This window comes from Oryctolagus cuniculus, chromosome 7 (assembly GCF_051225735.1).
Source record: "Oryctolagus cuniculus isolate XC-2025 breed Fujian yellow rabbit chromosome 7, ASM5122573v1, whole genome shotgun sequence".
NCBI lineage: Eukaryota > Metazoa > Chordata > Mammalia > Lagomorpha > Leporidae > Oryctolagus > Oryctolagus cuniculus.
In genome coordinates, this window is record NC_142873.1 from 56,781,396 (window position 1) to 56,799,261 (window position 17,866).

General features: G+C 57.5%; 1 protein-coding gene across 5 annotated transcripts in view; it reads left to right on the forward strand.

The window, feature by feature from the left end:
- SYT6 (synaptotagmin 6) overlaps positions 1-17,866 on the forward strand; it is a 60,473-nt gene that overhangs the window by 12,515 nt on the left and 30,092 nt on the right. For all 5 annotated transcript variants that reach the window (XR_007923500.3, XR_007923501.3, XM_051856141.3 and 2 more), the window contains exon 3: positions 739-1,297. Coding sequence is in view for 3 of the 5 variants with exons in the window: in XM_051856141.3 (XP_051712101.1) it covers positions 739-1,297 (559 nt within the window). In the remaining 2 variants the exon portion in view is untranslated. The remainder of the gene's footprint in view (positions 1-738; positions 1,298-17,866) is intronic.

Genomic DNA, 17,866 nt, shown 5'->3' on the forward strand with positions numbered 1-17,866 from the left:
ACGATGTGACTCCAGCACCCATACTTTCTTTTATTTTTTTTTTATTTATTTAAAAGACAGAGTTACCAAAAGGGGTAGAGACAGAGAGAGAGGTCTTCCATCCACTGGCTCACTCCCCAGACGGCTGCAACAGCCGGAGCTGAGCCGATCCGATCTGAAGCTGGGATCTGGGAGCTTCTTCTGGGTCTCCCACGTGGATGCAGGGGCCCAAAGACTTGGGCCATCTTCTACTGCTTTCCCAGGCCATAGCAGAGAGCTGGATCAGAAGAGGAGCAACCAGGACTTGAACTGGCGCCCATATGGGATGCCGATGCTTCAGGCCAGGGCTTTAACCCAATGTGCCACGGCGCCGACCCCAACACACATGCTTTCAACCACTCCCATTCCTACCCTGTATTGAGCGCTCAGTAAATGATGGTGGGAGAGCCCATGGAGGGTGAGGAAGGGTGGCCCATCTCCCAAGGGAGTGCATGGTTCAGAGAAGGGAACAGAGTGCCGTCTGCGAGGAGAGAACCCTGGGAAGCAGATATCAGAGAAGCAGGGAGAGTGATTGCGATAGCAATGGCCAACATTTGCTGAGCTTAATATAGACCTGGCGCCGCTCCAGCTGCTTGTGCACCAAGTGTGTGCAGAGGACACGTGGGGTCAGCAAGAGGGAGAGGGTGCTCCACGTGGGGCAGAGGGAGCCAGGTCCGCCCTGACCACACACGCGCTCTTTGCCCCTCCTGTCGCCGCCAGGCACACGTCTTTCAAGCGCCACCTGCCGCGGCAGATGCACGTCTCCAGCGTGGACTACGGCAGTGAGCTGCCGCCGGCGGCCGAGCAGCCCACCAGCATCGGCCGCATCAAGCCCGAGCTCTACAAGCAGAAGTCGGTGGACGGGGACGAGGCCAAGTCCGGGGCAGCCAAGAGCTGCGGGAAGATCAACTTCAGCCTCCGCTACGACTACGAGAGTGAGACCCTGATCGTGCGCATCCTGAAGGCCTTTGACCTCCCTGCCAAGGACTTCTGCGGAAGCTCTGACCCTTACGTCAAGATCTACCTCCTGCCTGACCGCAAATGCAAGCTGCAGACCCGGGTGCACCGCAAGACCCTGAACCCCACCTTCGACGAGAACTTCCACTTCCCCGTGCCCTACGAGGAGCTGGCCGACCGCAAGCTGCATCTCAGCGTCTTTGACTTTGACCGCTTCTCCCGCCACGACATGATCGGGGAGGTCATCCTGGACAACCTCTTTGAAGCCTCCGACCTGTCCCGGGAGACCTCCATCTGGAGGGACATCCAGTACGCCACGAGTGTGAGTACAGCGCTGCTCAATGGGCTGCTCTAGGATGAGCAGCTCTGGGCCGGGCGGGACACGTCCCCTACCCCCCTCACCGCCTCCAGACACAGGGTGTGAAACTGTCCATGGCCCGCCCACCCTGGGGCGGTCCTTGCTCTCTCCCCAGGTTGGGGTGGGAGCCAGTAGCACCCTCGGAGGCAGGGGAAGGGAAGGAATTTTTGTCTGTTGCTTCTCATCGCACCTTCCAGGGTGGGTCTCTCTACCTGCGGGACCCAAGGTTTGGCAACTCTAAAACATGTGCTATGTCCCCTATGATCATGGGTGACTGCTGGGCCAGGCCACAGACTGAGTGTCTGCTGAGTGTATTGGTATGTATTAGAAGCTTGGGATAAGCAGCAAGAGTGGGCTGTGTTAATCAGACTGTACTTCAGCAAGAAGCAATCTCAGGATTTTGTGGCTTCAGATAACCAAGGTCTGTTTCTCATTCACGTCACACGTTCTTTGCAGCGTAGCTGGGGGCTCAGCTTGACCTTGTTGCCCAGGGACCCGAGCCCACGGAGGCTCCAGCTCAGCTTGAGCTCCCGTAGTTAAACCTCAGGAGGAAGACGATGTGCAAATCATGCAGTATTTCTCAAAGCTTCCATGCACAAGTTCCATGTGTCACTTCCACTCACATTCCATTAGCCAGAGCAAAACACACGGCAACTCCTACTCTCAGAGAGGCAGAGGCAAAACACTCCTACCACACGCCCAGAAGGCAGAACTGCAGAACTGAATGAACGCACTAAGGACCACACACCGCTGAGTCCCTTGTCTTAGCACCATATTCCCAGTACTGTCTGGGAGTTGGGGGGGGGGCGGGGGCGGGGCAGGCAGCCTGCAAGGAGACCTGGCTAATGCCCACACCAGAGGCAGATACTGGGCCATTCGCAGCCAGCTGGAGCTAACCGAGGCTTCAAGGTGCTGAGATTCACGTTGACTCACAAGGGAGGGCAGCTTTGGCACAGAGAACTAGAGGGGCACACCCGGAGCCCCCTGGGCTGGTGTGGACAGGGTACTCCATTCCACTGGCCTGAGGAGCTGTGTGGTGCATCCTGCAGGTGCAGCTGCTGTACCTCTCTCTGACCCGGGCGCTGAGAGCCCAGCAAGGGTGTTCCCACCAAGCACGTGGCCTCTCATCTGGTGTCCTGAGTGCTAACTGGCTGAGTGTCTCCCTGGATATTTTTATTTTAAGATTTATTTGAAAGTCAAGCAGCAGGAGGGGCTGAGGGTGGGGAGGGGTGGAGATCTGTCCACTGGTTCACTCTCCAAATGGCTGCAACAGTCAGGGCTGGTGAGCCAGGCTGGATCCAGGAGCCTGGAACTCCATTGGGGTCTCCCATATGAGTAACAGGGCCCCAAACACTTGGGCCATCTTCTGCTGCCTTCCCAGGCACATTAGCAGGGAGCTGGATCAGAAGTAGAGCAGCCAGTGCGGAAACAGCTCTCCAGTATGTGATGCTGGCATTGCAAGCGGCTTCACCCAGTGCACCACAACGCCAGCCCCTCTTTGCATATTTCTTGCACCATTATCTCTGAGGAGGGAGGATCCCAATCTGCCTGAGGCTCCTCCCTTCGGGCAGCTGATACTCAGTACGTCTGTGCAGAATGTCAGGAGAGAGGTTGGGAAACCCAGCCGCGCCGTGGTGGGTAGAGCGTACGCGCCTCGATTTCTTCAAGGAGAAACCTCGGCGGGCTCTGCTTCCAGGCAGTGTCTCCAGGACCCCATTCTCTGATGCTGACTTTGGCAAGTCCAGGCTGATGTCCCAGGGCCTCCTCACCTTTGCTTTCCTGAGATGCCACCCCCCGCCGCCCAGAACGGCGCAGGCAGCCAGGTGGCAGCCAGACGGGGCGGGCTGGAGCGGCAGCTGTGCACCAGCCCAGGCCCAGGAGCTGTGCCTATAAATCACGATCTGAAGCGCGCATCTGGTGCGGCTCTTCCCTGTGGTCTCCTAAGGCAGCAGCTTCATGGCGGGGACTGTGCAGGTGGAGAGAGGCAGCTCCATCCTCCTTACAGCGAGGCCACCGCCCCCGGGAGAGGATGAGGACGCAGGGCTGTGGGGGCAGAGCTCTGCCCGCCCCAGAGGCCCCCTCCCTCCCCTGTACCTTCGGCCCCAGCAGGAGTGCGAGCCTCAGGTGTGCAGGAACCTCTCCCCCAGATGGAGCTGCCCTGATCCTAGGGCTCTGTAGCTGTCCCTGACCTCGTCCCCAGACTGTCCCCATGTTCACTTCCTCAGGCAGTGCCACCAGAGTCCGCCTCCACCTCCTGCTCTTAAGGACGCCATGCCGGGCACTGGGGGTGAGGGCGGGACTGGGCTGGCAGAGAGGGGGACCATCCAGCAGGCCAGCGATGCCGGCCAAGTGCTCCTGCACACTGTGTGCACCAACACTGCCTGGGAAGGCCTGGACCAGGGCAGCTAACCCAGGTAGGGCAGGACTGGAACCGGGAACTTCCCAGGCCAAGAGGGAGGGAACCCCCCCCCCAATAGAAGCCCAGGCCTGGTGGTTCCCAGCTGCAGGGCTGGGGTGGCACCCGCACCCCTTGTCTTGCGTGCAGCCTGTCTGAGCTCTGTGTGCGGCCTCAGGTGAGTGCCCTGGGCCCTCCAGCCCAATAGCGCCACCAGCAGGCAGAGTTCTCAGATTGGGCTCCCCACCCTGGCAGGCCAGGACCCAGGAAGCCCCGTGCCTTTACCTGCTGCACAGTGCTGGCTGTGAAAGTGTAAATCCAGGACAAGGATGCCCAGGTGAGAGCCACTGGCAATAACTGAGCCCTCGGTGGACCTGACTTCCTGCAGCCAGCACGGAGGGCGCAGATGGGCATGTCCTTTTCCCATTGCTGTCCTGGGCCCAATTCCATTCCCAGCTGCACGTTAGACCTGAGCCCGGGGACCCAGGCTGTGTCTCTGCCCCTGGCTGCGCCTCTGCCCCAGCCCCACAGGCCCCTGAGTGTGCCTGGAGTCCCTGCTTCTTGCCTTTGCTTGTAAGGTCCCCCTCGGCTTGGCAGGCCTGGCCCCTGCCTCTCTGCCCAGCCCCAGACAGTCCACCGCTCAGCGCCCACCTGAATCCTCCTCCACGCGGCCTGCTGTTCTCCCAGCAGCCACCGCTCTGATGCATCCTCTGTATCCCTCAGCTTCGTCCTGATCCAGAGTCTGTCCTGTCGAGTCCTCCCGACAGCAGACCCGGGGATGGCTGTGACCCACACTTCCTCTTCTCCTGTGCTCTCCCACAGGGCTGAGCCTAAGACCCAGCACATTCCTGTCAAATGACCGATGGCTTGTTTAATCCAACTATCTGTTGGGGCACAAGGGAGGATTATTAAAGAAGTAATTGGAGCCAAGTGGGGTTCAACCGGGAAGGCTTCCTGGAAGAGGAGGCCAGGAAGTATTTTGAAAGCAGGTAGAGAGATTCAGAGGTATGGTTCAAGGAGAAGGGTTGTGTCTGGGGTGGCAAAGAGATGAGACAATGAGGTCAGGTGGTCTGGATTGAAGCAGAGGATGGGGGATCAGAAGGCGAGGCACCGTGAGGAAGGGGTCGGGTAGGCTGCTCTGTGGTCACAGGTCCTGCGTGCTGCCCCTGTGGCTCCTGGAGCTTGTATAGGAGTCGGGATCAGCCGTAGCAGGTGGCACCGGGCGAGCCCCTGTTCCAGTGCTGGAGTCTAAAGCAGCAAAACCCGAGGGTTTGTGCGATTTTCTTGCAGGCACTGACCCTGGAGCTCCTGGGCAAGTGAGAGGAGGGTAAACATCTCACGAGTCTAGCTCTTTCTCAGTTGCAAATCTTAAACCACCAGGGACCCTCGTGCGCCCACCCCGGTGCTAATATGCACCAGGAGCTGGGGGCCAAGACGTGGACAGACCTGACCGCCGAGGTGCTTGGGGGCCCCTGGCTTTCTGTCTGCAGAATCACAAAGCTCAGGCCTGGGAAAGAAACCAGGAGAGCCCATGGCACCCATTGCAGCCGTGGGCACTGCTGCCCCTGGCGCTGCCCAGGCCCTCCCGCCACCTGGCTCCACTCGGTGCCTCTCCCTCCACCCAGAACTTCGCTCTTCTTCCCGCGCTGCTTCTCCCCCAGTCTCATTATTTCTGTATAAAGCTGGAGATTCATCATTGTACTGGAGCTGCCGACACGGAGGTTTGCTAACAGCTCTGTGGTCTTGTGGTTATTGCTACCCAGGCCCCAGAGCCCAGCGCACACAGCTGTTCCTGCCGCTGTTCCCGCTCCTGTGCTGCAGTGGGAGCTGTGGGCTGTAACTGGGGCTGTAAAGACGTGTTGTGCTTGGCAGTGCCAGTGGACTTGGGTGTCGTCCTGCCTCACCAGGGCTGTGCTGGGTGAGAGTGCGCCTGTGTGTGTGCACACGCGTGTGGATGCATGTGTGTTGTTTGGGGGTGACAGAGTGTTCTGTGTCCTACTCCCGGGATCTGCAGAGAGGAACGGCCGCCTTAAGTGGTGCAGCAGCCTCTAGCCTGGGGATGAGCAGAGCTGTGCTGTGTTCCGGCTGCCCCACTTCCTTGCTTTGAGACCATTAGCCAAAGTGTGCCTCAGTGGCAGGAAAATGCGGGTCATAATGCATTGGGGTCATCGTGGTGTTACACGTGATCAACAAATGAAGCGTCCCAGACACCCGGGGCAGCCTTGCCCACCCTGCCACTGTGTTTCCTGCTGGCTCGGCCTGTGGGCCACTTTCATACCGCTCTGTGGCTGGCCATCCTCTCCGGTCCAGGCCACCTGTTCCGACTGGTTGGTGGATGTCGCCATTCCTGTCTTATTGCTGGTCTTAGCTGTGTCGTGTGTTTTCCGTGTGACTTTGGGAAAGTGACATCCCCTCTCCAGGCTGCGTTTCCTAGTACTAAACCATCGGCACAGTTCTGAGATCCTCAGCTTCTTAGCTCCGGCTCTTGCACAGAGCAGAGCGGCCAGGGGCCCGGGAGTGTGCTCTACTCAGAAGAGGCCTGAACCCCAGGCTGGTGATTCGGCCACTGGATAGGATCTCCAGAAGTGCCCTCTCCTGCAGTGACAGTGGTCCTCTCTCTCCCCCGGCCCTCAGGAATGTCCTCTGGGAGGTTCCTGCTGGGGGAGGGGAGGCCCCATCAACAGGTTTTCCTCCTCCTCCTGGCCCCGTTCAGATCCCACTCACTGTGGGTTCGCCGTGCTTCTGTCCTCTAACACATTTTGTCCCCGCCCCACCCTGCGATCACCCCCATGGGTGATGAAGAAGCCAAGGCTCCAGGCTCAGTGGCTTGTCCGGTGTCTCCCTGAGGGGAAGGAGAAGGGCCGAGAGCCTAACCCCTGGTCCTTGTGCGGTCAAGGGTGAGTGTGGCCATTCCATGCCTCGTCCCAGACGGTCGCTACTAAACTCATAGCCCATGAGGAACTCAGAAGGCTGTTCTGCCTCATTTTTCTAGGCAGGCTGCTTTGCTTATTTCAGGCATCTCAAACTCTGTTCATTTGGGGAGGTATCTTCCGTGCTGACACTTGGGCTAATGCACCTGCTCCCCGGTATCCGTCCTGTGGACGCTGCGTTTGACATTCTTTTCTTTTTCATGTAACAAGCATTCACTGGGTGCCAACTGTGTGCTGGCCAGTTGTCTCACTTAGCACTTGTAGGATACAGAAACCTGGGGCTGGGCGGTGGAAAGGGTGACAAAGAATGCGCCTCTGGCTCAGAGCACCCAGGCTGACAGGTGCTGTAGAGAAAGCCCGGGGGCCCCCAGGACCCTGAGCCCCTCGTACACACACCTGCCGATGGGATGCTTGCGCAGAATTATGCAAACTACAGTAGAAGCCGTGTGCAGAAGTATTGAGGAGGTGGGGAGGAAAGAAATCAGAGTCGGGTGGAATTGGTGTGGAAACATTTCTGGAAAGAGAAAGGTTTAGGCCAGGCTTTGATGACAGCAGAAGCCAGAGAGTAATTTAAAAAAAAAAAAAAGTGAATGAAAGATAGGGGATATGTTTCTCTATTTCGTCCGGACTAAGGGATCTGGAGAGAACATCTGTCGCCTAGGCTTGGGGTGCTTTGCCTTGTGTGTAATAACTTCTTGCAGTGTCATTACTGTGTGCCAGGCACCCGGCTGGGAATGCGGTGTCTGCAGCTCCAGTCCTGTCCTCAGGGCCTCACAGCCTGATGGGGGAGGCAGGAAGGCAGCTCTGTGCCTCTGGGGACAGGCAGCTCCTCGCTGGCCCAGTGTTGAGGGAAGATGGGCCTCCGGAATGGAATTTCCTTCCTTGTTTATTCTCACATCCACATGTTGAAATCTGGTGAAATCCAAGAGTGATCACCAAAACCCATTTTCAAATAGGGCCAAAGAGGCAGCTCATTGATCCACTGTGACTCACCACTCAGCCTGGGCCACAGCCTCCCAACTTCTGTGGGCAGCCCAGCTCGATGCAAGGGGCGCACCTTGTGGCCCAGGCCCAGGCTGAGCAGGAGGTGGGTGGGAGCATCAGGGGTGTGTAATGGGTCTCCATCCACTCAGTGTGTCCTCAGTGGGCCTCCAAGGGAACACCACAGACTCGGACAACTGGGGGCGGAAGAGACAGAGGGTTCAGAGTGAGTAAAAATGCAAGCCAAGGACCAGATACTTAGGATATCTGTTGCGGCTGAGAGAGTGGGTGAGTGGGACGGTGGATCAGAGGGTGGAAGGAGACCTGAGCTTTGGGAACCTGACACTTAGGGAGAAAGGAAGCAAGGCCAGCAGCAAAGAGTAGCTGGTGGGAGGAGATCCAAGGAAGGGGATCCGAGGAAGCTGAAGGAGGACGCAGAGCCGTCACCCATACTGCCACGATGTGTCTGAGCGTCTTCCAGTTGCAAGCCCAGGCCTTGGCACTGTATACAGGAGTGTATACAGGAGTGACAGTGCCGTGGAGAAACGGAAGCAGGGAAGTGTGATAGGGAATGCTGGGGTCGGGAGGGTGGGCTAAAGGGAGGGTTACCGGGTGAAACTCCAGGGGCCCAGGGAACCTCCTGGAGAGGGAGCCGTTTGAGCAGACCTGAAAGGTGGGGAGGAGAGAGTATCCGGGCCGAGTGAAAGAAAGATTCTAAGACCCCAAGGTAGGAGAGCACCTGCTTTGTTAAAGAACAGCCAAGGGAAAGGGAGAGGTCAGTGAGGCTTCGGCAGACATGGGGCTGGGGAAGGAGGAGAGTCAAAGTTGAGGCCAGAGCCGTGGGAGCGGGAGAGGTTTGTTTGTTTGTTTAAGATCTATTTATTTGAAAAGCAGAGTTACAGAGAGACAGAGGAGAGGCAGAGAGAGAGAGAGAGAGAGAGAGGTCTTCCATCCGTTGGTTCACTCCCCAGATGATTGCAATGGCCAGAGCTGCACTGATCCAAAGCCAGGAACTCAGAGCCTCTTCCAGGTCTCCCACGCAGGTGCAGGGGTCCAAGGACTTGGGCCAACTTCTACTGCTTTTCCAGGCCACAGCAGAGAGCTGGATCAGAAGTAGAGCGGCCGGGACTCAAACCAGTGCCCATATGGGATGCTGGCACTGCAGGCAGCGGCTTTACCCACTAGGCCACAGAGCCGGACCCCAGGAGAGGTTATTAAGGTGCTACAAGCCAACACATAAAGGAGTCACTCCAGCCGCAAGTTGGAAATAGGCTGTGCAGTCAGGACAAAGGCAGGAAGTCGGCTGGCAGGCTCTTTCCATAAAAAATGAGATGACAGTGGCTTGGACAAAGGTGCTGATGGAGATGTGAGATGTGGCTAATTGCTGGGTATATTTTGAAAGTAGAACCAGCGGTATTAGCTGAGAGATTGGGTGTGGGGTCCAAGCTGTACAGAAAAAGAATCAAGATTGTTTGGTTTGAACAACTCAGGATGGAATCGCCACTCGTTGAGCTGGGGAACCTGGGGGAAGGACCCATCTGGGGAGACAGATCAGGAGGTCAGGTTCAGACGGGTGATGCCGAGAAAGCTTTTGGAAATCCAAGTGGTGAAGTTGAGCAGGAAGTTGGATGTGGAGCCGAGAGTCCAGGAGAGAGACCTTGGCTAAACAAATACATTTTTGGAGATGTCCGCGTTTAAATGGTGTTAAAAGCACCAGACTGGAACAGGCATGGGGGAGGGGGGTGGCAGGTGAAGCCACTGTTTCACCTATACCGGAGTGCCTTGTTGGAACCCGGCTGCTCTACACTTCTGATCCAGCTTCCTGCTAATGCAGCAGGGGGCAGAGGCTGATGACCCAAGTGCCTGAGCTCCAGCCACCCTCACGGGAGACCTGGAGGGAGATCCTGGCTCCTGGCAGAGAGCTGGATTGGAAGGGAACCAGCCAGGACACAAACCGGCACCCACATGGGATTCTGGCATTGCAGGCAGAGGCTTAGCCCACTATGCCACAGCGCCGGCCCCATAGCAATAATCTTTAAAAAGCCACCAGACTGTTTGTGCTGTCAGCGGGAGTAGGTTTAGATAAGAGCCAAAGACCCGGGATGGAGCTATTGGGCACTCACATGTTTGATGAGAGAATCACGAGGCAAAAGCAGCACAGGGGACTGCAAACCAGCAGCCAGGGGAGCGGGGAGAAAGTCGAGGGACCGCAGCGCCAGGGGAAACCAGGGCGAGGCAGAGGAGGCTCGGCTCTATTGGCTGCTGCCACCCAGCGAGTCCGATGCGGTTGGAAAGCTAACTGTTCCGCTCAGCAGGAAGAGGCGCTCATCAGTCTCGACGAGAGCTGTTTTGGTGGAGCCTGATTGGGAAAGATCATCTGTAGAGGCCTGGGACATGCCTTGTGTTAATTTAGGAGGACATTCCGGAGGGGGGTAGGCTCTGAACGGAGACTTAAAGGAAGACTGGTTGTGCAGTCTTACCAGCCGGGCGGGTTCCCTGCAGGGGCCCCACCCTGGGGGAAAGCTGGGGTGGCTGCGGGGAGGGGAGTGGAGTGGGGTGACTGCGTAAAGCCACTCGGAGCCACCCAGGCCAAGACGACCCACTCCCATCAGGAAGCTGGGGCAAGGGCCCGTGTCCCTAGCATTCTGCCTGGAATGTTTGAGACTCTGGACTCTGGCACGCAGGCCCGAGCCAGGCCTGCAGCAGGGAGGGAGAGCTTTCAGAAAGAGGCCTGCAGGGCAGGCCACGTGGAAGCCCCAGGAGGTGTGAAGGGAGCAAGGCTGCCTGGGCGGCCTGCCCAAACCCACCAAGACTGCTCCCCGAGGCCCAGCCCGGCAGCTGGAGTCCACTGAATAATGCATGAAGATGGCCAGCCCTGCCCTGCTCTTGGAGCAGCCGAGTGAGCCGGGCTGTGGCCCGCTTCGCTGCCTGGCCCCTACCCATTTGAATCAGAGGCCCCTGGGGGTCAGCAGTAGGGCTGCAAGACCCCCTTGTCTGCTCGCTGCTCAGAAGAGTGCCCCTGCTGGTGCTGAGCCCGCTTCCCTGTCCTCTGCGTCACTGTGCTCCCCTCCAGCCTTGGGTGGACATGCCCCCTCCCTGAGGTATGCCTGCATGCCTGGCAATGTCCGGGCAGCTGGATGGGACCTTCCTTTGGCTCCTCTCACTGAAGGGGGAAGGGCCTGGTCAGATGGGAGCGCTGAAGCCAGGCCCAGCTTCTCCCGCTGCAGAGCAACGGGAGCAGCAGCCATGCTCGCGTGTCCTGCAGCGACTCGGGGGCTGTGGGGTGGGGGTGCAGCAAGGGATCTCTGCACACTCAGGGCTCAGGTCCCGAGAACGTGGCTCGCTGCGTCCACCCCAGCTTCTGTAGCCGTGGGGCTGCCCGAGAGCTAAGGCTGCCCCGGAGAAGGATTGCCGACATGTCCCAGAGGACCTGGAACGGGAAGGAAGAGTAGGGCGGGGCCATGGTCGGTCCAGGAGATGGGGTGTGGGTGTAGGGGGACGCACCACTGGAGCAGGGTGACAGGACGACTCCGGGGTGCCACCTGTGCACCCACCCTCCCAGCCACACCTTCTCACTTGGGCCATTTGGGATCAATGGCTGTTCTTGGGGACATGGGGTTAAAAGTTGCCCATGTGGTGCTGGAGAACAAAGCTAATTGGTCTAGACAAGGCTGTGACCTGGCCTTAAGCGTAGATGCTCAATAATCGCTCTGCTGGCCACGGGTGTTCTTATTTGAGTCGTTTTTAACTTAGCCTTTCACAGTGGGTCCTTGCCTGCAGCACCAAGGGAAATGGCCTTATGAAGCTGCCGGAGGGAACAGAGCAGACAGTTCCCCTCTCTCCCTGGATAAGCATCTAGATGCAGACAGCCGCACTGCCCTCCCGGGCTAGCTGCTGCAGAGCCCGGCTCCCACTGGCAGCCAGACCGCAGCCCTGGCTTACCTCCTTCCAAACCTTGCAGCTGGCTCTAGCCCAGAGCTGGCAGAGCAAGCCAACCCTGCCCTGCCCCCGGCCCAACACAGCCCCCATTAGTATGCTGTGCCTCCCGATGTTTAAATAGCTCATCTTTCCCTTACAACAGAATGAATGGGAAGTCATTAGGCTACAAGCTCATGCATCAACAGAAATCTGTTCCACATCGCGGGGGTGCTTTCTGGGCCTCCCCCCTGCTCACTGTGAAGAGCAATGCATTTGTCTGATGCTTTCATCACCTGGTAACACACAGGGACACTTTCTCCTGGAGACAGATTATGTGGTCACGGGGGAACAACAGCCAAGCATCCCCTCTGGACCCTGTCATGGATGTTCGAACTCCAGAATCCATTCAGGAAGAAGGGACTGCGCTGTGTCCTAGATCAGCAGTAATTCAGAGAGACTGGGGTCAGGGGTGTAGCTGTGCCCAGAATAGCAACCGTCTCGGGAGAACTGAGGCAGTCCCTGTAGGGTTTCTGATGGCCATGCATTTCAACTCTCTGTTCTTATGGTCTTGAGGGATGACAGTAGAGCAGGAAAGAGCCCTGGAGAAGATCCAGCCCAACCTCTGCCTGCCACAGATGAGCACGTTAAGACCAGAGAAGTCACACAGCTTACCCAGGGTGGCTCAGGGAACTGATGCAAATCTGGGCCCTGAACCCGGGTCTCCTGAGCCCCAGGTGGTCCCCTTCCACCTGCCTGCCTTGTCTCGAGGTTGTCAGAGGGAATCCACATGTTCTGTTTTCTGATTTTGCTCTGCTCACTCCCTCCTCTCCTCCTTACCATTCACTGCCTTCATCTGTGCCCATGAACCTCTGCAACCTGCCAGGCAGAGGCAAAGGGCACACCTGGGGCCCAAGACATGAAGTGCCAAAGGGCATGGCGCAAAGGCCACATCTGCCAAGTTAGTCTCTTCCTTGCAAGGGCCATCTGCTAAGGTTCGAAATGGGCCACCCAACAGGCAACATCAGCAGGAAAACCAAGGGGGAAAGAGGCCGTTCATCAGAGTGCCTTGACATGGAGCCCACTGACGCCCCCACCCACCCACCCAGTTTTACATAAATATCCAGACCTTGAAGGAGGAAAACGACAAGCCAGCTCAGAGTCTAGGTCAGCCTTGTCCAGCAGCATTTTCTATGGTGTTTTAGTGTCAGCAGCAATACTGAAAAATGTGGTGTACAGCCAGCCTCCCCCTCGGCCCGATTCCCCCACCAACCCGTGTCCATCTGGCCCTCACCCCTCTGCATCAGTTGTGCTGGGCTGCCACGTGCTCCTCGCACATCTGAACTGGCATCTACCCATTCTCCATGAATATTTCACATCTTCCTTTCTGGACAAAGTCTCGGAGGCCTTGAGGGTCTCTCGGGGGCTTCGCTGAAACCTGGCATGAGAGCTCTTCATGGCATGCACTTGGCCTTGGAGGAGGGGAGTAGAGAGACAGGCCCTGGGCTGTGGGTGCCGGGGCGAGCTGTTCAGTCACCCCTCTCTGGCCGGCCCAGGCTGGTGGTGCCCTCAGCCCTGATGGCCTGAGAAACGCCAGTGACTACTGGGGGAGACTTCTGTCAGCTAATGGTCTAGACTTCCCCCGGCTTGGAGTTCACCAATTCCTCACCATGGGGTTGGTTTCTCCAGGAGGTACTTTATATGGGGGAAGGGAGGGAAGAAGTGAGATCAGGAGGGGGCGGGAGAACAAGACTCAGATGGTTGTTAAGGGTCAGTTGTAGCCTAAAGTGGGGTGTCCACTGGGGTTCGTGGCCTCCTGTGCCCCAGGCTCTAAAGGCCTTAGCTTACATTGAACCCTCGCTCCCACCCTGCAGGCCAGGTGCTGGCATTAGCCCCAGTTTCCAGATGAGGCAACCTGTATAAGTCACAAGCTCAGCGAGTAGCAAGAATGAAACCCGGGCGAGATGGCCCCACCGTATGTGCCGCAAACCCTCCTCTGCACTGCCTCGCAGGAGCTGACTGCAAGGGGATCTCCCCCAAGATCCCTGCCTCTTCCTGGCATGGGGAGACCAGGAGGAAGCACCTGGCTCCTGGCTTCGGATTGGTGCAGTGCACCAGCTGTGGTGGCCATTTAGAGGGTGAACCAAGGGAAGGTTCTCCCTCTCTCACTAACTCTGCCTGTCAAAAAAAAAAAAAAAAAAAAAAAAGTTCTCAGGAAAAAAAATGAATAGAAAGATTGTTTGATTTTGGTGCAAAAAATTGGAAACCCACGCACAATTTTTTCAGAATACTTGTTTTGCATGAACCTTTTGAAGATCGTGTTTATGTCCACGGTCCCTCCTGACTGCAATCAGCTGCCTCTTCTAGAAGTGTCGGCCTCCAGTGGTTCTACCCTCACCAGGACAATCATGGCCCGTGAGCCAGCTCCACCACACCAAGCAGCACCGAGTGAGCCACGGCGCTGCGGCGGTCCACTGTGGCACGAAGCACGCTCTCAGCTCTCATCCTCCCAGGGGTCCAGGAGGCTGCAGTGGCCACCTGGGCCCAGGACTCCTGCCATCAGCCCACTGACCCCTCTCCACCTTTCCCGAGTTCCAGGCCTCACAGCCAAACACACACGCAAGGCCTCTGTTTAGATCACCCCAGGGCAATTCGGTTCCCACCAGCCCCAACCCAGGCACTGCTCTTGTCCCTTCCTGCAGCATCCAACATCTGGTTATTTATTCAGATAAGTAAGCAGCCACCTTCCCCAGGAGCAGCAGGGGCAGTGTGATGGCTACAGTGCGATTCCCCGGCCCCACCCTCTGCAGAAAGGCCGTTGTGGTTCCAAATGGCTTCTATTTTCTCCCACTATGGCCATGGGCATTCTGTGGGGCTGGTAGGGCCCATCCCCTCGATAAGAGCAGCAGGGAGGAGCTCCTTCTCAGGGGTGTGTGGAGCGTGGCCTGAGACTGGCCTTCCTTCTCGGCCCTCCCGGTTCCGCCAGTCAGTAGAGAATGAACAAGTCCTTGACATCAGACCAAGAGAGAGGCCCCGGCCAGAGGGTCTCACCCACGAAGATGACAAGATGTTAGAGCCCACAGACAAATGCCGAGCTAAGGGAGATGCCCCTCTGCAGAGGCAGGTGAAAAGCTACAGGGACAGACCCGGGGTCCCAGCCTTTTGGGGCCAGAGGCCCGTGGCTGAAGACTCTGGAGGTGTTGTCATTTGCCCTGTCTGTGGCCATCTGCTTGTGGTCACCTTGAGTATTTGGATGTCTGGTTGACATTAGCAGCCCATTGCAGGGATGCTGCGGGAACCAGGCTTGGGTCTGTGTCTACCCTTGGCTTAGAACATGAAAGAGAGTGCAGGGGCAGAACCCGGCTGAGCAGCTGGAAGCAAGGAGAAGACCCAAAGGGAAACAGGGGACCCCTCAGGGGTAAAGGCAGAGGGCCACAGCTGTCTCCCACCTGGCGAGCCCTCCTGGAGCCCCTCTCCCATGCCCCCAGGAAGGCTCCCTACTGTGAACCTGGGAGGCCACCTCTGTAGGGAGGACCGGGGAGCAGGGGAGCTGTTCCTCTGCTCCCTAGAACAGCCCTGGCCCTGGGGCGCCGTCCCTGTGGGGCTCAGTGCTGGGGAGTTCACAGTTCCTGACTACTCCCCTCCTCCAAGGTTAAGTGGATACCATGGAGAGCTCTCCATGCCAGGTTTCAGCGAAGTCCTAGGGAGACCCTCAAGGCCTCGGGGACTTTGTCCAGAAAGGGAGATGTGAAATAGTCACGCCTCCCTAAGCCTCGGGTGGACCCATCCCTCTAGTGCCACACTGGGCCGTGTGCTGGGAACAGTGCAACTTCCAGGCACAGGAAAACCGCCCTGGTGGTGTCTCAGGTGCGCAGCTCCCTTCTTGAGAAGGTGGGGACAGGGCTGGCTCTGTGGCTCCAGGCGCTTGTCTGGAAATGCCTCCCCAGCACTCTCAACCCGTCTCCTGCCAAGTCACTCTGGAAGGGCCCTGTGACAGCCATGGCACCTCCCAGGGCCAGTGCCGCTGGTTAAGAGGCCCAGAGTTTACTGGGAAGTAGAAAGGCAGGAGCAGGTGCGCAGAACGGGGAGGGGTGTGTGAGCCCTGCAGGTGCGTGGTAATTCAGGTGGTACAGGTGGGTTCTGGAGCTGGGGTGCAGCCCTCGTCCCTCCTAGCGGGCAGGCCTTGGGCAGGCACTCTGAAGTCAGTCAGAGCCCTGCGGTGGCTTTTAGGGGGAAATCGTGAGAACCAACCTTTCTGTTATTTCTGTGCCTTTTGGATAATGTAGGGAGAAAAAGAGGCCAGGGAAGAAGGGGGCAGTGAAGGCCTTTGTAATTCCAAGTCCTGCTGACAGGGCTTTTTTTTTTTTTTTTTTTTTTCCTAATAAATTGCATTCAGGACTGGACAGACATCCAGCTCTTTAGGAGTGAGTGGTCCGTGAGGAGATAAGCGCTCCCACTCACTTTGGGGAGTTTTAACCAGAAAACCTCCTGTGCTCTCTCGCGTGAGATAGGGAAGGGGCATCTCGCAGAGACCCTGCCACCCCCTCGAGTGCCCCCAGCTGGAGCCAGCCTGGTCTCCCTGGGCCAGCCCCAGGCAGCTGTGCGCATGCACACACGCACGCACTCCACCCTGGGGAAGCATCCGGGGCTGTCTCCCACTCTGTCCCATTTGGCTGTCTTTTTGTCACCCCTCCCTCCCCAGGGTACCCATAAGGAAGGGGCCTTTGGCAGAGAAGGGGTTCCCGGAGACCTTGTGTCCCGAGGACTCTGTGCCTATAACTTCACGCCCCTGCTGCAGCTGTGTCGCTTATGTGTTGGGCAAGGATGAAGCTTGTTGCCTCTGGGTTTTACTCTCGGGGAGGTTGAGGGTGCAGAAGTGTCCGAGGCCACACAGCGGCTCTGCGAGGGCCCTGAGTCGAAGCACCGATTTGGTGCCAGCCTTCAGGAAGCCTTGGGGACCCCAAATTTAGAGTCAGGAGACCCAAGTCTGCTGTGTGGCCTCAGACCAACCTCAGCCCCTCTGTTTGCTTGTGATGAGGCTGTACTGATAAAGGTGCAAGGACACCAGCCACCTGCCTAGCTTCTTGCCACAGTCAGTTACTCCTGAAGCTAGGAACAAGAATGCCTAATGTGTCTATAAAGAGCTTTCCAGTAACGAACGTTCTCAATGCAGGAAGATATCCAAACTCCCATTTCATCAGTGAGGAAAGTCCCTGGAGTGGCACAGGTTTAAAGTGATAACAGAGAGTTATCTTTAAACATGATGTAACTAATGTTACACCTTTCCCTGCCTCCGGGCAAAGTATCCAGTTTTTGTTTTAGGTACTTTGGAGGATACACACAGCCTAAAAAAAAAAAAAGAAAAGAAAAGAAAAAAGAAAGGAAGAAAAGAAGGAAGGAAGGAAGAAGTAGATTTCATTGTGAGCCCATTCTCAGAGATAACCACAATGAACAGTTTTGGCAAAACCCAGAACCCGGCCACTGCTTAGGCAGTCACTTGCAGGCAGTGAGGGGCTCCGGCCTAGGAGAGGGGTTGCTGCAGTGGCTGGGTGGGGTAAGTGGTTCTGGAAAGAAGGGAAGGATGTGGTGTGGAGAGCAGAGGGAGGGAGACGGTGAGGTATGCAGGGCCAAAGCCCGGAGCCCAGGAGTGAGGACAGGCTCAGAGATCTGGTGGCCCCAGGCCAGCCCCTCACCATGGCCCCCGGCCACTGCTCATCTCTCATCAGGAGTGGGAGGAGCCGCTGGTCTCCTCTTCCCAGACTCTCTGGGAGCCACACAACCTCAGCGCCAACCGCAGACCCCCCCCCCCCCGGGGGGCCCTGGGAGTTCAGAGACCACACACTACCCGACCCTGCTCATCTAATCCGCTCCACAGTGGGCGGGGCAGAGGGACAGCGCCAGCCAAGGCCCCGCCTCCAGGCTTGGGAAGGCCGTGTGAGGTCGGTCACTGTCCTGTGTCCCCCTCTCCCCTCCTCCAGCCAGGGCAGCTGCGGTGGCCCCTCTCTGCCTCCCAATTCTGGAGGGTCTTTCCAGGGATGCAGGGCTGGTCTCAGCCAGCCAGGCCCTCCTCACCAATGCCTGGGTCAGGCGCTCCTCTCGGGAGCAGGGGCTGCGTCTTGTCACAAGGCCCCCTTGCCTTTCTGGAACACAGATGATTTTCGTACAGTGTCACCTCAGCAAGCTGGGGCAGGAGGAATGACCCTGATGCTCCTGATAGAGAAACTCGAGCTAAGAGACTCAGTGAGTAGCCTGGGGTTGACAGCAAGAAATGAAAGCTTTGGTTTTTCTTGTCCATCATTTTGTGTTGCTCCA